This window comes from Leucopleurus acutus (genome assembly GCF_964270905.1).
Source record: "Leucopleurus acutus genome assembly, chromosome: 4".
Lineage (NCBI taxonomy): Eukaryota > Metazoa > Chordata > Mammalia > Artiodactyla > Delphinidae > Leucopleurus > Leucopleurus acutus.
In genome coordinates this window covers 2,131,890-2,155,969 of record NC_139146.1, presented here as the reverse complement: position 1 = coordinate 2,155,969, position 24,080 = coordinate 2,131,890, and the positions used below count along the sequence as shown (strand labels likewise).

Sequence of the window (24,080 nt, the reverse complement as noted above, 5' to 3'; positions counted from 1 at the left end):
GAGAAATGTCTATTTAGGTCTCTGCCCATTTTTTGATTGGATTGTATATTTTTTTTACATGAAGCTGTATGAGCTGTTTGTATATTTTGGAAATTAATCCCTTGTCGGTCTCGTCACTTGCAAATATTTTCTCCCATTCTGTAGGTTGTCTTTTCATTTTCTTTATGGTTTCCTTTGCTGTGCAAAAGCTTTTAATTCCATTACTCTAGGAAACAGACCCAGAAAAACACTGCTGTGATTATGTCAAAGAGTATTCTGCCTATGTTTTCCTCTAGGAGTTTTATAGTATCTGTTCTTACATTTAGGTCTTCAATCCATTTTTAGTTTATTTTCATATATGGTTTAGAGAATGTTCTAATTTCATTCTTCTACATCTAGCTGTCTAGTGTTCCCAGCACCACTTTATTGAAGAGACTGTCTTTCCTCCATTGTATAGTCTTGCCTCATATGTTGTAGATTAATTGACCATAAGTGTGTGGGTTTATTTCTGGGCTTTCTATCCTGTTGCACTGATCTATGTGTCTGTTTTTGTGCCAGTACCATACTGTTTTAATTAGTGTAGCTTTGTAGTAGAGTCTGAAGTCAGGGAGGGATTCTTCCAGCTCCATTCTTCTTTTTCAAGATTGTTTTGACTATTCAGGGTCTTTTGTGTTTCCATACAAATTAAAAAAATTTTTTGTTCCAGTTCTGTGAAAAACGCCACTGGTAATTTGATAGGGATTGCAATGAATCTGTAGATTGCCTTGGGGGTATGGTCATTTTAACAATATTGATTCTTCCAATCCAAGATCACAGTATATCTTGCCATCTGTTTATGTTGTCTTCAATTTCTTTCACCAGTGTCTTATAGTTTTTGGAGTACAGGTCTTTTGCCTCCTTAGGTAGGTTTATTCCTAGGTTTCTGTTTTTCTTTTTTTGATGAGATGCTAAACGGGATTGCTTCCTTAATTTCTCTTTCTGATATTTTATTGTTAGTGTATATTAATTTTGTATATTAATTTTGAATCCTGCAACTTTACCAAATTCATTGATGAGCTCTTGTAGTTTTCCGGTGGCATCTTTAGGATTTTTTATGTATAGTATCATCTGCAAACACTGACAGTTTTACTTCTTCCATTCCAACTTGGATTCTTTTTATTTCTTTTCCTTCTCTGATTGCTGTGGTTAGGACTTCCAAAACTATGTTGAATAAAAGTGGCGAGATTGGGCATCCTTGTCTTGTTCCTGATCTTAGACGGAATGCTTTCAACTTTTCACCATTGAGTATGATGTTAGCTGTGCGCTTGTCATATATAGCCCTTATTATGTTGAGGTATGTTCCCTCTATGCCCACTTTCTGGAGTTTTTATCATAAATGGATGTTGAATTTTTTCAAAAGCTTTCTCTACATCTATTGAGATGATCATATGGTTTTTATTCTTCAGTTTGTTGATGTGGTCTAGCACATTGACTGATTTGTGGATACTGAAAAATCCTTGCATCCCTGGGATAAATCCTATTTGACTACATCTATGTTCGTCAATGATACTGGCCTGTAATTTTCTTTTTTTGTGGTATCTTTGTCTGGTTTCAGTATCAAGGTGACAGTGGCCTCATAGAATGAGTTTGGGAGTGTTCCTTCCTCTGCAATTTTTTGGAGTAGTTTCACAAGGATAGGCGTTAACTCTTCTCTAAATGTTTGGTAGAATTCACCTGTGAAGCCATCTGGTCCTGGACTTTTGTTTGTTGGGAGTTTTTAAATTACTGATTCAGTTTCAATACTGATAATCGGTCTGTTCATATTTTCTATTTCTTCCTGGTTCAGAGCCTCAGACAATTTTTAATCCCATTTTCCCCCTCACAACCCATGCAATTCATGAGACACTTTACCCACCATCCTCTTCTCAAGAAGACTTATACTCAGGGAGTATAAACCTAATTTTAAAACAGCTTAAACCAGGGAAAACAGCAAACACTTGATGCAAGAAAACACACACATTTCAAAGTGAACACTATAAAAGACTCCTGAATCATCCACCGTTTGAGCAAGCTGGCTTCACTGCTGCCTCCCAGGAGCAAGATCCATGGAGGTGCGGGGGGGGAGGAGGTGGGCGCAGCAGGGGAGAGAGCAAGGAGGACACCACGGCCACTCCGAGAGAGCTACCTGAAAAGGTGGGGCTGCTGCCGTCTGACCTTGACTCAGAGTCATCCTCCAAGGCTGCTGCTTCTCCAAAGAGCACTTTCCCTAGGAAATGATGTAGCGAGAGTCCTTTTAAGCTTGCTAAAAGGACGAACTTTGAAAATCAAATAAATGTACATTCCAAGAGGAATATCGTAAGTATATTTAACTCCTGCTCTCAGTCCATCATTATATATAAGTTCCTTTATACCTCTAGAGTGTGAAACACAAAAAATGCAGAGATATCATACTTAGAGTATTATTAAAGTCAATAAACCTATACGGAAAAAGAATTAAAAGCAACGATTCTCAATCTGTACCACAAAGTACTTTAATAATTAATATTTATTGACTTAGACTACTGTTAATGTTAAATAATTTATATTACTATTTATTTAATCTTAAAAATGGTAAGTTATGGCTAGAACCAATTCTATTAGCCTTTGGAATATTCGTGTCATATCTCCAATGGCACATCAAAACTTATATATAAAACTTTTATAGCTAAAAGTCACTTTTATTTTATCTTTTAATCTGCTAGATTTCTATCATTGATAATCAGTACTCAGGTACTGTTATGATCTATGAGGATGGAATAATATTTCATCTTTTGCAAAATCCTAAAAATACATTTCACAGTTCATGGTTTCTAAATTATATTAATAAGAAAAAAAGTAAAGAAAAGTCTTAACATGATTTAACTGGGATCATTAAATCATTTTGGTTATATTACATATAAATGTCATTAAACAACACTATCAATATAATTACTGGTAAGTTCCAATTTCTGATTTCACTGCTCTTCAAAGATTAAGTCATAGGGGTGATAATTTCCACAAATCTACACTGATGTGATGTTAAAGTCCTCCCCCCACCCCAGAAAAAAGCAAAGGAAACTCAAAATCTAGATGAAACTAACACAGCAACTTCGCTTATCTACTAAATAACAGGGTCCTTTATTACAGAACAAGTGATTTACCTTGAGAAAGCAAATAACATTCCAACCTGTGAATTCAGAGTTAATGAAATCAGTCTCTGTCTTTGGAAACAGTAGTTTGCAAATCTGTTCCAAGGAGTTCTCCCGAAGAGTGGGCAAGGGCCAGGCTGCTGCCAGGATGCCAGCCCACAACCCCCAGCCCTCACCCTTACATTCAACAACGACAACTCTGTTTTTCTCTCTCCTATGTACTGGCAGATTTCACTTGAAAAAAAGAATTCTGCAGCTATGACAGGAAACTGTGAAAACTGCAGCTCTAAATAAAAACAACAACAAAACACTTGAAAAACAAAAAAGAGATTGAGGACAAATTGTACGTCCTAGCCCCCAAGAAAACAAAATACATCTCTACTAGTCAACGAGTCATTGTATCATCATCAGAAAAAGTGACCGAGAAACAAACACGGCAAGTGCTGGAGAAATCTAGTCGCATGCCTGAAAATCTCTTCCCAGTCCAAGAATAGAAAGGCTAGCTTTTCCTGGAACCCTTTCAGTTTTCAAGCAGTCTCAGTGTTTTCACCAAAACCTCAAACTTGACCAAGTATCCCACACTACGATGGCCCAAATATTATTAATTCTAAGTACTTCTAGGAAATGCTTACTTAATCCAGTTAAGGCTAGAATGTTATTCCTGTTAAGATCCCATTCGATACTACAAATAATTATTAGGCATTAGGCTCTCAATTAAATATTCAACTCATGACACACAAAAAAGATTAGTATGTTGTATGTAAAAGATTAGTTGTTATATGTCAATTATACATCAAAAAAAACCCAAAAACAGTATAAGTCTTTTAGGATTTCAAAATAGAAAACAACAGCAATTCTTTCCTATGGAAATCTAGACTGGAACAGAACATAATTGGTGCTATAAGTGATGACGTGTACCAAAGCTATCAGATCATGTCAGACACACTTCGATTAAATAAAAATAAACAAACTGTATCAGAAACTTAGGTATGTACGAAGCTAAATATGTCTGAAAATGACAGCCAGGCCCAAATTCACCAAATAATTAACCAGACATTATTCCTAATGCTAAACAAAATTCATTGGGAAGATGAGTTACCTTTATAAACATAACATTCCCTAAAGCAGGAGAAGGCAAACTCCAGCTCACCCAGTTCTGTAAAATAAAGTTGTACTGGAATGAAGTTGCACCCATTAGCTTAGTATTGTCTATGGCTGCCTTCCTGCCACAGGACAGAGTTGAATCATTGCAAAAGAGACAGTAAGGGCCACAGGCTAAAATGTGTACCACCTGGCCCTTTACAGAAAACATTTGCTGACCCCTGGCCTAAAGCATTAGAAATTTATGACAGGGAATTCTGTGGTGGTCCAGTGGTTAGGATACGGTGCTCTCATTGCTGGGGCCCCGGGTTTAATCCCTGGTCAGGGAACTAAAATCCCATAAGCCACATGGTACAACCAAAAAAAAAAAAAAAAAAAGGAAATATATGACAAACTAATTCTGATACACAAGCAACTTTTAAAACCCATCCTAGGGACTTCCCTGGTGGCACAGTGGTTAAGAATCCACCTGCTAATGCAGGGGACACGCGTTCAAGCCCTGGTCCGGGAAGATCCCACATGACGCAGAGCAACGAAGCCCGTGCGCCACAACTACTGAAGCCCGTGCACCTAGAGCCTGTGCTCTGCAACAAGAGAAGCCACTGCAATGAGAAGTCCGCTTGCTGCAACAAAAGGTAGCCCCCGCTCGCCGCAACTAGAGAAAGCCCACGCACAGCAACGAAGACCCAATGCAGCCATAAATTAATTATTTATTCTTTAAAAAGCCATCCTACAGGACTATTCAGGCCTGGTTATCAGATTCCAGCAACATTTATACATATAATCACCCTGCTGAGAAGAGTTATAGGCATAGCCAATTACATTACAGAAATATGGAAAAAGCAGTAAAATTGAAAATAAGAATCATTTCTGAAATAATCACCTTTTTGTTTCCTTGAAAGGACAGGGCTGCATGAAGAACCCCCTCCAGCTGTAAATCACAGAAAATGACAGATGAAAGTAAGGTAACAAGCCACTAAAATCCAGAAGGAATTAGAAAATCTTTAAGCTTGATTCAACTTTAAAACTAGAAAATATGTGAACATATTTCTACAGGTGGTGCTTAACTACCATACTGTAACATGAAAACTGCATGTTACAATTTTAATTTCAACGTGAAAATTATATTAACACTCAAATATACAGTTCTAAAATGCAAAAGAGCTCAAAGTGCATTTAAAAGGTCAAACTAAAAACATTAGAAATCTCGGATTATTTGGTCAACTAATAATTAAATACAAATTTTCATTAGAAACAGTCATTAGAAATTAGTATTTCCAGCAATTATTTGTGAGGCATGCATTCCACAGAGAAAAGGATTGTTCAGTACAAAGGACAGTGGACAGGCAGATCAACATTTTCTACTCATGGTTCAGGCAAACACTTGTGTTCAAACGAGGCAGCAGTCAGACTTCCCGCCAACCTTCCCTGGTCTGCAGATGCTGTGGGTAAAGGCCACACCGCACCCACACTGCACTAAACGGACCCCATGCACCACGCCTACTCCGTGCAGTCAGCAAAGGCTGCAGAAAGAAGCCTCTGCCGCTGAGCCAGACCCAGTTTTAGAGGCTGCGACTCAGGGACCCATCTCTTCCAGCTCCCCAGGGGCAGCTCCACATTAGACTGCTAGGTCTGCACAGCACCCGGGGGCGGGATTAGGGCCCAGTGCCCAAGAGCATGGGGAAGAAGAGCAGAGATGGGGCGGAGGAGGTGCCACGAGACGAGGAACAGAAGGGGTTTTCCAGAATCAGGCGCGACAGCAAAAAGGGCCCAGAGGGCAGAAAAGGAGTCCAGAATTCCAGGAAGACTTGAAGAGCCCACCTTTGGCAAAGGGACACAGCGCCTGGAAATCCCTTCCCGAATGCTTCCACTTCACGACAGATGAAATGCCACGCAGAGGCAGCCGAGTCAGATGCAGGAGGCGGGTTTCACGTGCTGGCCTCACCCTGCCACCTAGCCTTCCCACCTCAGCCCTGCCCCCGTCTACACAATAAGGACGACACCTGCATCGCAAGTCTCCTAAGGAACTGAGCTGTCCGTTGCTCAGCACAGCATCGGCGCAAGGGTCAGGAGAGGGGCCAATAACACTGCAGGGTGGACTCCAAGAGTCACCTTCCTAACACCTTACCTATAAGCTCCACGATACTTCCGCTACGACTTCGGCAACCGGGCTCATCCTTAGCGGCAGTGAGCTGCCCGATGCCGCCCGCCGTGGTCAGCACTCGCAGGAGCTCAGGTGGAGGGGTTCTGAGGAGCTGCTGCAGGAGTTCCAGTGCGCCAGTCACAACATTGTGGTCTTGGTGCTGAGTATAATGCAAGGTCAGTTCGTACACCTAGAAACAGAAACACCAGTGTCACTCCCATGGTTTTTAAAATGTGTCCTAGGTTTCAGGTTTTTGTCTTACGTTGGGAAAATTTGTGCCTTAATTTCACTCTCTAGAAACTTCTCTATCCCTTCTACCAGTGTGATCATAGCTTCCGTGCTGTTTTCTAAAGTCCCAGCGTTTTTTTCACTGTTACATTAATTCCTTAAAGGTAAACAGAGCACTTCCACAAAAGCAGAAGCAGGCTAGTGAAGAGCCCCAGCTCCGTAAATGGGCGACCAGTAAAGGAGAGTAAAGCCCCAAATACACGGAGCGCACAGCTACTCGAACACACATGTCATACGCGAGAAGTACTGTCATGAGTGCCACTGAGAAAGGGTTTCCAAAGCTTTTAAAGGCACTGCATTAAACTTCATTAGTGCTTTTAATACTATATCACATTACATGAACATAGTGTACTTATCCTTTTTCCCTTTAATTAGAGGTGCCAGATAATATACGGAGTTCCCAGCCAAACCTGAATTTCAGATAAACAAATAATTTTGTAGTGTAACTGTGTCCCGTGCAATTTCAGGCATACTCACACCACAAGATTACTGATGATTGATCTGAAATTCAAATAACTGGTACCCCCTATTTTTATTTGCCAAGTTGGGCAGCCTTACCTTTAATATCATAAAAGTCATATATACGTTTCTTAAAAAGACAGTATAGCGGTTTATAGAATAAAAAGTAAAAGTCTCAAAGGTGGCTACTTTGACTGGCTTGTTTTTGGTTCCTCTGACGGTTACCTCCGTCACTCTAGGTCACAGATCTGCAAACCACAGTCCACAGGCGAATGTGGCCCTCCATCTGTTTCTGCACATAGTCTTACTGGAGCACGGCTGTGTGTGTACTGTCTGTGGCTGCTCTCCTGCCACGGTGCTGGAGTTGATTGAGTAGCTGGCCCATGAGCCCTGCTCTAGGTAACCAGCTTTACACCGCGATTCCTGAGCCGTCTGCTCTGAGCAAAGAATCTCTTGACTTCTTACTATGTAAATGGGGGAAATGGGCACCCACACTCCCTCACCTCATCTGCCTCCTCCCAAATTCTGTTAGCAACCTGAGTACTTTTATATTAAGGGTTACATTTATGTAGTAACTTTTAAAATCGCACGTGCTCTGCCTAGATGTTGAGCATCTGTCATACAGAGCGAAGTCAGTCAGAAAGAGAAAAACACATATTGCATATTAACGCATATATGTGGAATCTAGAAATATGGTACAGATGAACCTATCTGCAGGGCAGGAATAGAGACGCAGACGTAGAGCACAGACGTGTGGACACAGTGGGCAGGAAGGGGAGGGTGGGATGAATTGGGAGATTACGACTGACGTAAGTACGCTACCATGTGTAGAACAGGTAGCTAGTGGGAACCTGCAGTATAGCACAGGGAGCTCAGCTCGGTGCTCTGTGATGACCTAGATGGGGGGGATGGGAGGGAGGGGGAGGTCCCAGAGGGAGGGGATATATGTATACGTACAGCTGATTCACTTCGTTGTACAGCAGACACTAACACAACATTGTAAAGCAATTATACTCCAATAAAAAAAAATCAGTATGTGTCTCATCACGTGTACATTAACATCCTTCACTGCAAAGCCTATTAATGTGACTGGACCCAAAAAGAAAGAAGTATTTCATTATTACTAGTCCTGTGTCACTTGAAAGAGAATGTCCCAAGGATAACCGTTAAATGGATTCTCTTTTATCATAATCTCTTACTTGCTTAAAATTATTCAACATTGTAATTTGTTTCATAATTGGATAACTTACTTTTATAAATCTTCCTGGTTTTCCCCTCCTTTTAACATACACACATGCCTTCCCTTTTTCCCAGCACTTAATCATAACATTGGTCACAAGGAGCTCCTTGGACTCCCTGTTTCTAATCTGAATGGCACACAGTACCAGTCATCTCAGAATTGCTTCTAACACATTCCTGGGTCAGGTGCTTTGTTTCTTGGCTTTCAGGACTTCCTCTTTTTTTGTTATCTATTTCTCATTTTGCTGGAATACATCTTCAAATAATTTTTTCAAAAAGCATACATGAAAAATGTAAGTGCACATGAAAAGCAAACTGAATTCTTACATATCTCAAAGTATCTATATTTTGCCCACACTTGCTTAACCGTTTAGCCAGGCTCAGGATTATTTTAAATTCTATTTAAATATAGCTAGCCAAACTATTATTACATTAGCTGAGTTGAACTTCTTAATCAAAATAATTTAATTCAAAATGGCCAATAGTCAAACGAAAATAGATTAGGTATGTTTTACAGACAATTTTATCTAGCTTGCTAATGCAACAAGGTACCATGTTGTTTAACCATGTTGAAGAAACATTAACTATTAAGAAAATCTGTAATTAATTAAGCACCACATCCCATACCCCTTCACTCCATCCTCCCAGGATTACTGCTCTCTTAGTTTAACACAGTTTTCAGTATCCCTCTAGACGCATCTCCCCCCAGCACCCCTACTGACCTGTGAGAAAGCCTGGAGACCTTTACAGGATCCAGCTCACCCTCACCCGCACACTCTCACTCTCTCACTCTGTGGACTTGGCAAAGGCTGCAGCTTCTGTCTATAAAACTCTTCTCCCAGCTCCCTGTGTCTGCTCAAATCCTACTCACCCAAAAGCATCAGCTCGTAACAGCCTGCCCAGCATGCCTCCCTGACCTTGGTCATGCACACCCCCTGCCCCCTGCCATGTACTCTACAGTACCCTACACTCCCCGCCTTGCTATTCAGTGACTGTTTGCTTGCTTCCCCCACTAGACCAATGGTCTCCAAACTTTTGACTAAGCAGCCTTTTTTTAAAAAAAAAAAATCAGAAAAAAGTTCTGAGCATGCAACTCCAATAATACTTATTTTAAAATACTGTACAGGTACTACCGAACTCAGATATTACATATATTATAAAGTATGCACCAAATCTGACAAGTCTCTAGCTCCAGTTATTGGTTTACAGGAAATACAGACAACAAAGAAACATGTTAATTTATACAACGGAGGGTCAATTAATAAAAAATCAGATTGCCGGGAGTTCCACAGGACAATCTGTTTCTTCAAAAAATGAACTCTAAGGGAAAAATAGGGATAGAAGGCAACCGTCAGATCAAAGAGAATCACAATCCTTATCAACCAATCTTATTTGGGTACTGATTCCAAAGAGCAGAAGAACAAACTGACAGGGGATACGTGGGTGTTTGATGTTAAGAAAGTGTTCTTTTTTTTAGGTATGACAAGGGCATTGTCATTAAAATTTTTAAAAAAGAGTCCTCATCTATAGGGACACATATGAAATAGTTGCAGTAAAATAATACGATGGTTGGGGTTTGCTGCGAGCAGGTCCACGTAAACAGCACCCTCGGCGACCTTGTAAAGGGACGCCTTCATTTTTACCTGACATCACTACCACACACAGGTGGGGTCATGACCTAGGATCTGAACCCCGGGGTCTGGCTCCAGAGTGCACGCTCTTAAGCCTCGGCTCTGCCACTTCTCTTCCAAACTAGCTGAGTCTCCGAACGTGGGTCACGTGCGCACGAGCACTAGAGTAAAGCGCGGGACGCCCACCTGGACGAGCTGCTCCGTCGAGGGGGAGACCTCCATCTCTTTCCGCGTCACCCCAAAGCTGCCTTTCAGGCTCGTGTCCTTGACCTGCTGCTGCAGCAAGGGCACCAAATACCTCAATGTGAGCAGCACTCCGAGAATCAGAAGGGCGGAGCGTTCCTCCTCCACGGGAACCAGCAAACCTACAAAGGCAGCAACAAGATTCTGTCACATCGGATTCGCTGCTGGGAGACTTGTGGCTCCCTTTGTTCACAGGAAGAGATCCAAAGCAGAACCGTATCATGAGGCTGGCAGGGAGGGCAACAGATGGCACAAACATCACGGTAGCGGCCAAAATCCAGGAGTGGCTCTAAGGGGCAACATTTAAAGCCTCAGCTCAGCGAGGCCCTGCAGTGAGTGAGTTTCACTGCCTCTGAAAGCCACGCAGCTCTTTCACATCGACTGTCAGTCCGTGTGCTCCCGGCAGCACCTGCCAGCACGGATTTCCACAACTGCCCCCAGTAGAGGAGAAGCCTTCACCGGGCCTACAGCCCTCCAGAGAGGCCCCTCACAGGGACCTGAGCCTCAATTTCCGGCCACGGGGACTCCCTGCGCTCAGGGGCTCCGCAGAGGTGGTGCGGTGTGCTGCCAGAGGGCCAAGCCCGGGAAGGCTCCCGCCACGGCCCCGCCAGCTGTCCGAGCAGCCGGCCGCATCCGCACCGCTGCACCGAGGGGCAGGAGCCTTCCTGGAACCCTCACCCAGACCCCACGGGGGCGCGTTCACGTCTCCCAGCCGGCCAGCGCTGAGGGGCCCGGTCCAGAAGCCGAGGGGCTGCCTGGCTTGAAAGAATTTCACAGGCCTGTCTCACGCAAACGCTAGCGGCCAGCCCCACGGGGGGCGCGCTGACAGGCCGGCGCCTTACCTAGGAGCGCGCTGAGCAACCAGCTGTAAAAGTACTGCGTCCTCCCGGAGTGCTGGCAGACGCTCACCGCCGAGCCCGCCGCCGCCCGCCGCGCGGCAGGGGAGCTGCACCTCAGATTCGCCATGAAGGCCTTCAGCAGAGCCTGTGGAGGCAAGTCCCAGTAGGCGGAAGACGAAGCTCCTGTGAGACTCATCACGGGCTCCCCTGGCGCAGTGGCTAAGAACCCGCCTGCCACCGCAGGGCACACGGGGTCCAGCCCTGGTCCGGGAAGATCCCACGTGCCGCGAGCAGCTAAGCCCGCGAGCCACGACTACTGAGCCCGCGCCCTAGAGCCCGCGAGCCACAGCTACTGAGCCCGCGAGCCACAGCTACTGAGCCCGCGAGCCACAGCTACCGAGCCCGCGAGCCACAGCTCCTGAAGCCCGTGTGCCTAAAGCCTGCGCTCCATCACAGGAGAAGCCACTGCAATGAGAAGCCCGCACACCGCCACGAAGACTAGGCCCTGCTCGCTGCAACCAGAGAAAGCCCGCGCGCAGCAACAAAGACCCAACGCAGCCAAAGATAAATAAAATAAAATAAAATAAAGAAATCTATTTTTAAAAAAAAAGAAAAAGAAACCATCATGTATTTCAAAAAGCATAACTTGCTCCAAATTCGTGCAGAGCATAAAGTACTAACAATTTGAGACCTTCCTAGAGCTGAAAGGAAGCACACCAAATCTGGGATATTTCAGAGCAGTTTGCAAGTATGTAGTCGATTTATTTCCTTATAAACTGAGTGGGGACTTGCTCAGCATCTACGTCCCCACACGAGAGTGAAAGCCTTCACTTCTAGAAAAGGTGTCCCCACAATAGTTGGGGCCAGGGTCAGTGAATAACACTATGTAAAATAAATGCAGGGCTTCCCTGGTGGCGCAGTGGTTGAGAGTCCGCCTGCCGATGCAGGGGACACGGGTTCGTGCCCCGATCCAGGACGGGAGAATCCCACATGCCGCGGGGCGGCTGGGCCCGTGAGCCATGGCCGCTGAGCCTGTGCTCCGCAACGGGAGAGGCCACAACAGTGAGAGGCCCGCGTACCGCAAAAAAAAAAACAAAACCACACACAGTAAATAATGAAGTCCAGGAGAAAAGTGCTAGCCAATCGCAGCAAGGTCCCAGCCTGAACGACGGCTTGTAAACGTGCTGCTAATGCCACCAAGAGACAGTCCCAGGTCTGGAAAACGTGTGCAGCGTAACTGAGCTGAGACCACACACCCCTCACAGCTATTTTCCTAAGAAATCAGAGAATAAGACTTGTTACCGTGCCTCCAAGAAAACCCAAAGGAGGGGTGCTATAATTCTAGGGGTGCTATATTGCTAACGATGACCGTTTAAGTCTTCACAAAATTATCCAAAGAATGAAAGGGGGTGACCATCCAGCTGCAGGAGTTTGGTGACTATGTTACTTAAGAACGTCTACTTCCCACCATTCTAAGCTATGCTCTGAGCAATGATTTGGCCCAGCTACTGCTGGGCGTGTACGGAGCCTCGCTGGGCAAGTCAGGGACACCACTGGGGCCCTACCGGGGAGTCTAACCATCGGCAAAGGAGCAGCCAATTAACAGCCTGGCATCTGACTTAAACAAGCTTCTCCCTAACTGCGTGTTGGCATAAACTGTTTCTCAGAGGCTCATCAACGCTCAGCGAATTCACAGATTAGACCTCTGGAACCAGAGAGGTGGAGGACCAGACCCCCGGCCACAGGACACCCCCAGTGGATTGTGGCCTCCAGTTTCTCCCCAGAGACAATATCCGGAGAAACCAGTCAACTTATCTCTGACAAACTTTTTTAGCTTCAAGGAAAGATACATTTTAAAGAACTGCTTTGAGTGAGAACACACACACACACACACACACACACACACACACACACACACACACACACACACACACACCACTGAAACGGTAAATAAAGAAGCATCCTATATTAGTCCAAACTTCTAAGCAGAATGAAAGCTAAACATTACTATGAAGAGTCAGCCCATGGTGAACTTAAAGCTTGGAATAATAGTAAAATGGAATGAGAGCTCGAGGGGGCTTCCTTGGGTCTAAGTCCCACAGTCCCGAGAATGCCCTGTAGCAGGCTGCTGGCCGGAGGTTACCTAGACCACCCTTAAAAGCTCTTCTCATAAGCGGAGGAAGTGCGCTAGACTACAGGGCAGATAGCTCCACTTCTCTAAACACAGGCAGGACATACATTTAAGAGTACTGCATTCCACTTCAGGGTCAGAGTACTTAAGGAGTGGAAATGGAAATTAAACCAAACTGTGACTCCAGAACACACTCAGCAGACGGCTAAACTTACAATGACCAAAATTCCAATTCTGCGAGGCCAGGGAGCTGCTGGAATTCGCACACACCGCTGATGAGGTGTAAGCTCGTGCAGCCACTGAGAAAAGCTGCTTGGAGGCATCTACCGAAGGTGGCATATACAAACCCCACAATCTCCGTTTCTAGCTATCACAACCTGTGCTCCAAGAGACACGTACAAGGACAGGCACAGCAGTAACGCTCGCGACAGCCAATACTACAAACGACCCAAGGTCCAGCTGCAGTAAAATGATGAGCTGGAGCACATTCATCCAAGGGAACGCTACACAGCTGGGAAAAACCACAGGATCTAGTGACACACGCAGTGACGTGGGAGAATCTCACGAGCTTAGTGCTGAGCAAAAGAAACCAGACGAAAAGAATACATACTGTATGGTCCTACATATTTACAATTTAAAAACAGACCCTATGGCATTAGAAGCCAGGTCAGTGATCAGCCCTGTGGAGAAAGGAGGGCGTAGTGACAGGGAGAGGGGGAGGAGGCTCCCGGGTGCCGGTAATACTCCATATGTCCAGACCTAGGCAGTGGCCGTGAGGGCAGATTCGCTTTGTGACCACTCATCAAGGAGTACATGTATGATTTACATGCTTCTTGTATGTACATTATACACCAGCCAAATAAAAGGCTCGGGAGTCTCAATATTTAACAGGCAAGCCTGAGAATAACGCCGCAGGGCTCCTGTTAGGAAACTTCTGATCAAACATGCTGTACTGGACACGTGAACCTCTACTTCCCAGACACCCCACCAGAATCACATGTACAAGGTTTAAAAAGCATAAACTTACAAGGACAAAAAGAACAGAACAGGGACAAGCGCAGACTAGAGGCATTAGCAAATTTCTGGAAGCTAGAAAGTAAACAAGTGGTAACGGACTGATTTGCAGCCCTCAGGCAGAAGTTCCCACGCAAGCCTTTTTGGGAGCTGGGGAGAAGGACTGAAAGCCACCAACCAAAGGCAAGCTCACTCAAGCCACAGAAATCCAAGAAAAGCTCAGGCTTAGGAGTACCAGAGACATCTGAAAGTGGCGTGGATGTGGGGACGAAACAGCTGCTCATCTAACAGCTCCTTGGGTAAACTGCCAAGCCCCGCTCCCACCCAGGCAGCCCGGGATGTGGTCTTCACTTCCCCGTCTCCCGCAGAGACAGGGAATCCCCAGAGATGCTGCCACAGCTGAGGACAGGCACGAGGCACAGACAGAAAACAGAAATGAAGAAGAAGTCTGCATTCTCACCAGTGAGACTGTCAGCACCCTTCCATCCAAGGGTCCCAGGACAAATGCAGCTGGGCTGATGCCTCCAAGCAGGAGAATGAGGGATTTTTCTTTAGAGATATTGACTGGCCCAAGAGGAAAAGACTTACTGACACTGACATTTAAAGACCCACAGTGGAAAAGCAGGTTCACTACCCATTACCTGAGGAAGTCCACCAGGGGACAAAGCTTGCCACACACTTGCTTCCAATAAGCTTTTTAGGGGCTCACTCAAATCTATGCGGACAACTGCTGACATAAAAGAGAAAGACAGGAAATAGAACAGAGGAAGTGAGAAGAAACACACAACGTGGAGGTCAAAGGAAGTTGTCAAGAAACTATAATCAGTATCCTCAGAAAGATAAGAGAGTGTATTCATGAAACAAGAAGAGGGTGCCAGAAAACGTGACCATTCTGAACACGAGAAAGCTCTTAGAAATTAATGCCACAGCAGGAAGAAACATTCCAGAGAAGAGTCTGAGGCGGACATCTCCTAGCAAAGTACAGAAAAGAGACATGGAAAATAGAAACAAAAGATAGTACAAATGCGCATCAGTCCAGGAGGACCAACAGCTAACTAACAAATTTCAGAAAGACAGCACGGAGAAAATAAAGGGGGGAAATTGTCAGAGAAGTATAAGGACAACTCCCAGAACTGAAGGCTAGAACGTTCCAAATTAAAAGGTCTATCAAGCACCCAGCACTCCCCCCTACACAAAACAGCAAAAACCTTCTAGAGGAGGACACATTCAGAGGCTAAGAGATCAGGTCATTCGACTTCTCGGATGCCCCACTGGAGACTATGAGACAAAGGGGCAAAGCCTGTACATTCCTAAGGGAAGACGACTTCCACCCCAGAACTCTACGCCCAGCCAAGCGTGAGGGAGAAATCAAGGCATTTTCACTAATGCAGAATCTCAAACGATTTACTTGCCAGCCAGCCTTTCTCAGGAAGCCCCGTCTCCAGGAGTAAGCCTACAGAGAGAAAGACATGGCAGCCAGGAATCAGGCATCGGACAGGGGAGCCAAGACATGACCGTGCGACAGACCTAAGGGGCGCCCTGACCAGGCTGGAGCAGCAGCTGCAGAGCCCAGGACGACCCCAGTGGAGGAAACGGGTCCAGGAAACTATCCATCATGTGCACAACTGAACTGAGACACACAGCGCTGGTGGGAGGTGTGAGAAGACGGAAATTGCCAAAGAATAATAAGCAAATGAAAAAGAGGCAATTACTGACTCCGGAAATACCAAAGAGTTATACACAGAAACATAACCACGGCACAGAACATAACTAGCTGTGACTATTTACTTAGGCATAATAATGTACACACTGAATACTGATATACCTGTAGTAAAAAGAGGGAAGAAGGGTTAGAGTTGAATTCATCTTTTCCATTGTAAAAAATAAAAAAATCCAAAACCAGCAGTATAAGCAAGTTATTTAGAAATGTGGAGGGAAATACCAAGAAAAACACTAACACAGGACTGACCCGCTAAAAGGATGAAGTCAAGAATCTGTAATCCTCAGACCATGTGACAGGGTCATGATTTCTGGACATTATAGACAAAACACTAAAGAGGGTTTGAAGGTTGCTGGTTGGGGCAAAAACAAACAGGAAGTGGTTCCCAACGGCTGCAGGGCACTCGTACACACAAGGCATCATCGGTGAGCTTTCTCCTGCCTGCAGTCCAGGGACGGTGGCCTTTCTTCAGCCAGGCTAAGCAGTCAATCTTATACCCCAAAACCAGTCTGCTCTGGCAAAATGCCTTCTCCCTATTCCTCTTTTCACCCGACAGTAAGAAAGCAGAAGTGGAAAGAAACTCTCAGTGTGCCTCCAAAGAGCTCAAAAGGTTTTAATCTAAACCATGACGCACAGCCTACCTCGAGAAGTACTCTCAAATGTCTGCCTGCGCAAAAGCCCAACTCCCACGCTTGTGACCTGAGGCAGCAATCATACCTTAATTTCATTGTCGTTTGCAAAACTGCCAAAAGAAGCCATAATCTTAGGGACAGCTGCAGCCAAGGTCTCCTGGACAGACTCCTCGGGCCTCTTGCTTGTGCGCGTCAGGCAAGGCAAAAGGTTTACCAAGTAAGGCCTGCACGTGTGAGAGGGACACTAATTACTCATCCAGGGCCTACCTTAATGAGAAACACAAGCGATTAGTTCAGCGTCTGTTAGGGAAAAACCAGTTTTTACATGCAAGAGAGTCTTTCCTGGAAGGTAAACAAACCTCTGCTAGAAGACTAAAGGCAGATGAAGCCCAAACGCTGGGAGGCTCTCATCCTTTGTTTCTCCTCTAGTCACACACACGACTCTCAAAAGCTTGTTTTAAAAATTCTTTGCAGTAAATTATAACAGTTATTAAAATAATCAGATTCTAAATGAGAAAATAACAGATAATATAAGAAAACACCATTTAAAAAGTAAATTAAGAAATAAGAATAAAGCTTTCTTGAAAAGGGAGCATTACAAAATTTTTTCTAAGCATTGACCTGAATAAGGCCTTAGAGAGAAGCCTGGCCCTCTACAGAGTAGCAGCAGACCACGCAGGACTGGAGAGGAGCAGTCACAGGACAGATAAGCCGAGGCCACGGGACAAGAACTTGGTGGCGACGGCGGCGTCCTCTAGTGGCAGAGACGAGCAGCAAGCAGGTGCACCCCTGGGACTGTACAGGGAGGGAGGCGGGCCCTTCTAAGGAGATGACCCAAGGGAAAACAAACCAGACATCAGAAGGAAGACATGCCCAACTTTTCAAAGTCAGGCCAATGAGTCAACGGAGTGTCTGAGGTGACGGGGGCCACTGGGGGCCAGATCTCCCTGGGCCTTGGTAAGGAGTCTGGATTTATCTGAACAGCTCTGGGAAATGAGTAAAGAGTTTAAGTAAAGGGATGACATGACCCAATCATAGTTTTTTAAGGTCACTTTGGCTTCTATGTGGAGAACTAGGGATGTGTTGCTTTAGAAATATAACAAAGTTTTCAAAACAAGGATAGTAAAAGAAAAAGGTTATATAAAAAGAAATTTCCTTAGTGACTGTATGTGTGCAATCATGTAAGACCTTATTAGAGTCAGGCTCAGTGGAACAGATCACTGTTTCATATTAAAAGAGAGGGTTTCTGCCACTCCACCAGTTCCTCGGGGACAGAGCCAAGGGCTCCATGGATGTCAGCACGTCTTGCCAGTGAAGGAGAGAAGGAAGGAGTTGAAAACTGTGGCCCTTCTTTTGTTTTTCAATCCATTAAGATACAACTGGTTCAATCAGTCAAAACTTTATTCACAGTTTAACACTCATATTTTTAACCCACATAATAGACAAAGGCATAGTTTTCTATAATCCCTAGAGTAAGCAACAATGAGGTAGTATTCAACCTTCAACCACCTGGCAAGTATCTTTTCGCCAAGTACCACGTGCAGACGCCGTTATCAGTGTTGGGCTGCAGCAGGGACCAGACAGGGATGCCCCCACTGTCCTGAGACGTACATCTCCTACAGCTCTCGGGGGAGGGTGGGACAGAAAACGAACAAGCACGCTGATGAAGTGTGCGACAGTATTCCTGAGAGCCGTAAGTTTTACGCAGGAAAAGGATCAGGACAACCTGTACTGCAGCTGGAGAGGCAGAGGTGGGCAGCTTCAGACAGAGTGGACAGGGAAGACCTTTAGAGAAATGACATTTGAGCCAAGATGGCAAGAATCCACCGCAGCTGGCCCCCCACCCAAAATAATAATAATAGTAATAACCCAGAGTGTCCACTTTACCTGCATTTCTGAGGCCGAACGAGGTGAGCCAGCTCGGCAAACCTCCACAGGGCAGCGCGCAGGCTCCGAGGAGCGCCGTTCTGAGGGATTTAAGAAGCAGCGTGTTACATTTAAGAGTCGCAGACACGAGTCACCAAGAGGACTTCAAATAAACAAAAGCATTTTTTTCATTGCTAATTTCTATTTTTAGAGAAAAGGCCATTTAAATGTGTAACTACTTTTGAAATGTTAAGGTCTAATGGGATGCAATTATAAAGATATTTTTTAAAACTACCATTTTAGTTCCCATCCCATCTAATAAATAATGAGGAGCAACCTTTTGAAGAAAAGTAAAACAATAAAGTCTACTTTACCAAACAGCATTTACTTCCTTATCAAATAAAAGATAAAATTTCACATACACTGCTCAACACAGTGAATCAGTAGCACTTTTTCAATGATGGAAAACAAAAGCCTACCTTTTTAATTTCCTTATAGAGTTCCAACTGTAACCTCGGAAGATTAGAATCCATCAAAGCCTACAACAAAATACAAGAGATTTGTTCACGGAAGACACATTCTACTAGCAATTCTAAAGAAAGCGAAAAGGCAGCTAAAATTTCAATTTGGGGGCAAAGCAGAATATAATAGCAACTAAACTAAGAACCTATTCTTTAAGAAAGAAGCATATGTATGCAGGAAGTTACCAAACAGACTAGATACAGGTCATTCACTTTAATTTTAAAAATGGAAGGAAAAAATTTAACTTTCATTACAATCAAATACTATACAGTATCAAAATTAAATGGTAGATAGTTCAAACTCATTCTAAAGCTCTTACATTCAATTAAAGCACATTCTGTTGGACGATCCAACATTAGCAATGCCCTGGAGTCTGCAGGGCCAGCAGGGCGGTGGGTGGACATCCCAGATCAGAGCCCCTAGCTCTGGCGTGGGAATACTCCTCTCCACGCAGAAGCCCAAGTCCTTTCCAAAGGTCTGGTCCACCAGTGATGCACGGGTGCTCCCCAGGGAGCAGCAACGCTCCGAACCTGCTGGAACCGTAGGCTCCTCAGAGCCATTTCTTGACCCTTCTGCTCACTTATGGGCCAAACCAAAAAATGGCCACACAGCCAATTTCAACCCAGTAAGAATGGTTGATGGCAACCACCGCCAGTGACACAAAGTCCCCGTTGGAGGCGGCTTCTCAAGACAGGAAGGAGAGACTTCTGTGCCCTGCTCTCGGCCACGGGAACCCTCTCTTCCAAAACAGTATTGCCAATGTCTCGTCCACAAGAAGAGCAGAAAGACGTAACCAAGCCTCCATAGAAAATCCCTCCTCCTTTCCTAAGACGTACAGCATGTGATGTCTATAAACCAAGCTGGTCTTAGTAAAACTCACGGAGGTTCAGCAAGCTTGAGAATCAAACCAGGGTCACTTTCTGGGAGGTTCCAAATAATGTCTCAGAAATTTTAAAATCCTAGTTCTGCTGTTTCAGCGTGTACTGAAATTCCTTAAATGAGCACACCAAAATGGACAAACATATATTAAAGCACTACTTTGCCGATAAAACCAGAAGGCATATCAAAGTTTTATTTTACTTTATAAATGTTTTATAAACTGATATCAAACCTATTTTATTACAGGAGGAACGTAAACCCCAAGCCCCTGGAACAGCACTGAACGGGCCCTCGCAGTCATGGGTGATGGGAAGGTGCCATCTGACCCCTCCCGGCTCCTGACCCCACCTTCACACTGAGGCGAACACACACAGAGCCGGGTCCAGCCCATCGCGGCCCCCTGTGCCTCACAGGCCGCCCTGGTTCAAGGCCCCCATCGCTCCTGCCCGGGTTACTCAGCCTCTCGCAGGGATTCTGGGTGCACAGTCTCTCTCCACTCCAAGGCAGGCTACACGGCATCCCCAGGCTACTCTTCCTAAATAAAGCACTCCTCTGACCAGGTTAAAGACCTTCACAAGCTCTTCCTCTTCATCCTCTACCAAATGAAGTACAAACCCCCTGAATGGATCCTCAACACCTCCCATTCTCTGCTAGCACACACGTTCACCCTCCTAGGTGGGTCTGCAGGGGTTAAGACGGTCCTGATCTCCTCACTCACCTAACAGCCACCACCTCCAGGAAGCCTTCTCTGCCTCGCCAGACAGAAATCACATCCACTTCCTGACCGCCACGATGAGTTGCCAGCATGTCTCGGAACTTATACCACGCATTAAGCCACTCCTGTACAAACATGCTTCCCCCTCCCCAAGACTGTAAATTATCTGAAGGCAGGAGCATGCTGTCAGCTGAAGCACATCCCCAGTGCATTTGCTACACAAGTGAAAAGCAGAGCATGCCCCATTTTCTTGGGTCCTCATCCTAAGCATATAATGATACTCTGAAAAACAGAAGGCGCAAGTCCAGGACCTGACTCCTGAGCGACCATCCATGTGTTCCTCTCCACCCCTGACACCCGGGCCTAACGCCATCCAAGTTCTCCCGAGCCTGTCCTTCCTCTGCCACCGTGAGAGCACATCAGCCAGACCCTGACCCCATCCCCAGCCTGCTGGCCTTGAAGACCTGCGCATCTGAGGAAGCAGACATCAGAGCACAGCCAAAGCCCAGGATGTCCGACTTTAAGAAGAAAGAAGAGGTTCTGAGAGACTGACCTCGTCTTACGCTCAGGGGCGCAACATGAGAAGTTGGAACCTCTGCACTGGGAGGCCAGAACAAGGCAGAGGAAATAGGAAGGCAGTAGGGAGGTGGCCAGGAAGAGAAGCCAGCACCTAGAGCTCTGACCGGGCCATGGCCCAAGCCCCCAAACACACACACCAGGCTAGCTGGACGGCAGTTACAGAAGCAGGTCTCTCCCTGCAGCATGTGCCTTCAGGTAAAATGACCACCTTCTTTGTTTGTGTGTTTGGGGCCATATTGTCCTCTCTCCCCTCCTCACCTGTTCTTGTCATGACCAAGGCAACCTGTGGTGACTTCTTTAGGTTTCCTGATTCTGAGGATCAGAGCTCAAGAACTGAAATATCAGAAAAAGCCTAGCCTGGTCCTGCCAGTGGGAATAAAAAAAAGCAGCAAGGATGTTGAGGCCTAGAGAAAAGCAAGTGTAAGTGAAAAAGTCCACCTCCAAACGTGCTGTGGACCCATCACACCTGAGTGGTACCCACACACTGCCGGGCAGAGAACAAGGTCAAATGGCCGTGGCCACTGCAACACTGCGGGGGTGGGGGGGTGGGGGGGGCGTGTGGAGACGTGAAATGCAGGTGGAGGGAGAAGACCAGGCAACTCCCAATGGAGAAGCCAGAACCCTGTGTCTGCAGGGAAGCTGGCGCCCGAGCATAGACAGCATGGCCCACAGATCCACACGCCAGAAAGCGGGGAGCAGTGGGGCTCTGGCATGCCCCTCGGCCTCTCTGGTTAAGGAAGCAGGAATCTCACTGTAAGAGCGCCCCTTACCACTCCGAGGCCCAGCAAGGGGCAGGATAACGCTAACCCGTCACGCACGTCACTGCACCCGATCCTCACACCCACGCACACCACAAACCCGCGTCCGATTCCCTCTGTGGTTAAGGAGACTGAGGCTCGCAGAATGAAGTACATCTCCCGAAGCTGCTCAGCGAGCGGGCAGCAGAGGCCAGGTTCAAGCGCAGGCCTCCTTCACTCCAGAACCTCCCTGTGCCCCACCTCCTTAACGCAGGAGTAAAGGGTGACCGTCTTCCCGAGGAAGCTGGACGCATGACAGAAAAATGAAGGACAATTTCTTGGCCAATGTAAAGTGTGACCACTCTCCAGAGAAAGCCCTTGGGGAGACTCCAAAGAACAGTTCTGGTTTTCAAGATCCTAATAAGGAGGGAAATATTCAACTAGCCTATGTTAGGCTGGAGTTCTTGGCTCATCTGGCCAAGTAAGTATTACTAGGAAGAGAGCCTTCCAGGAAAATGAAAAGATGTGGCCTTATCTCAATTCCATGGGTGGAACTCAAAACAGTAAGGGAAAAATCAGGAAGCACTGGCAAGATCCAATTAGCAGGGCTTCCCTGCAGAGGAGGGAACAGGATACATCTCCTCCTTAACCATTACCAAGAAATCGTTTTTGGAGAAAGCATCGAGAACTATGTCAGTGAAGCTTCCTCAGCACCGGTCAGCCTATGGTGGGAACAATATATGAGCTTAGACACAAGATTCAAAAGGCTCATCCGCACACTCAAAGGTGACCTGCAAGAAGGTGCCCAGGGTGGTTGAGGATACAAACTAGGAGAATGGCAGAATGAGAAAAACAAGGATTGTTTTCCAACACCGTAAGAATTATGGAAGAAAGACTTTATCTTCAATGGCAGCAGAAAACAAAAAAAGGGAAAAGTGGATTAAAGCTACAGTGGTCTTGGGTACTAACTCTGCACCGGGAGGACAGGTGTCCCCCGCCCACTCCTTACCTCACCTACCACCCAGGTAGCTCTGGCTTTCTGGCTTCATTAACCTTTTCTGGGAACTCCTGTCTCTCCAGTCACGTCACACTAACTCCAGCGCAGCTACCAGAGAAGGCACGTCTTTACCTGCAAACAGTACTGCCTGACCCAGGTCTCAGGAGACGAAGACACCAAAAGCGGATCCCACTCCCCGTCCCCCTGCCTTTCAAGGCCTCATGGTTTCTCAACAAAGTGATGCTTTCCCCAAGAGCACCCAGTGGCCCCCATCAGCGCCCACCCCTGACCTATGCCCTGCGCAGGCACGAGGGTAAACCCACTCCCTCTGATGGGGCAGGTGCAGCCGGCACGCTGGCACACAGCAGAGAGCCTCCAAACCACACACCATAAATGGAAACAGTGCAGATGTCCTAAGGGACTTTCAAAACAAAAGAACCCTAAGTCATGGTTTCTTCTCTTAGCTACAACGGTCACAGCTCGTAGAACACCGTCCACAGGGCTCTTACTTTTATGACTTTGTTGAGGCACTCATCAGCCACCATCCTGACATCTGACTCTGCGTCATCACTGCACAGCAGAAAAAGTTCCATAGCAATGCCCAGAAGTTTCTGAAATTCTGGAGAATTTCTAAGTAAAAAAAGAAGAGAGACTGTCACAGCCAAAAGGAACCTCAGAAGACATGACGACGAAACATAGTGAAGTTTCCGGTATCCTATGTGGGATTCTGGAACAGAAAAAGGACATTACATAAAAATTAAGGCTAACAGTATACCAATATTGAGTCATTAATTGTGAAAATTGCACCACAGTAATGTAAGATGCTAATAATTTGGGTAACTGCATGTGGAGTTTATGGGAACACTCTATACTATCTTTGTAATTGTTCTGTAAATCTAAAACTATTCTAAAATTTAAGAATTACTTATAAATAGAAGTGTACTTGCAAGACAATCTTATTTTGTTTGAGTTTTAGTCAAAAAATCTTAAAAAGACACTGTCTTTGTATGTACTTTAACTCAATTAAAAAAAAGAAAAAAAGACACAGCTTCAGATACTTAAATCTCAGACAGCCATCCGCCCTCTGCCAACAAGTTACTTCTACTCTTACAATATTCTCAGAACCTAGAAAATCAATATACCAATATAACTCCTTTACTCCTTTTTCATCTTGCTTTCAGTATGTTCCAAACTCAACATGATCATGGTCAGGCTGTGTT

General features: G+C 45.5%; 1 protein-coding gene across 3 annotated transcripts in view; it reads right to left on the bottom strand.

The window, feature by feature from the left end:
* Nucleotides 1–24,080, bottom strand: part of HTT (huntingtin) — a 136,798-nt gene that overhangs the window by 92,334 nt on the left and 20,384 nt on the right. Inside the window, exons 3-11 of one of the 3 annotated variants that reach the window (XM_082838801.1) lie at nt 23,370–23,490; nt 18,911–18,970; nt 18,453–18,532; nt 16,651–16,789; nt 11,072–11,213; nt 10,173–10,351; nt 6,355–6,559; nt 5,110–5,157; nt 2,144–2,224 (exon numbers count right to left, since the gene is read on the bottom strand). In XM_082838801.1, coding sequence (XP_082694927.1) covers nt 2,144–2,224; nt 5,110–5,157; nt 6,355–6,559; nt 10,173–10,351; nt 11,072–11,213; nt 16,651–16,789; nt 18,453–18,532; nt 18,911–18,970; nt 23,370–23,490 — 1,055 coding nt within the window. The remainder of the gene's footprint in view (nt 1–2,143; nt 2,225–5,109; nt 5,158–6,354; nt 6,560–10,172; nt 10,352–11,071; nt 11,214–16,650; nt 16,790–18,452; nt 18,533–18,910; nt 18,971–23,369; nt 23,491–24,080) is intronic. The other 2 variants (XM_082838802.1, XM_082838803.1) reach the window with 2 other exon arrangements.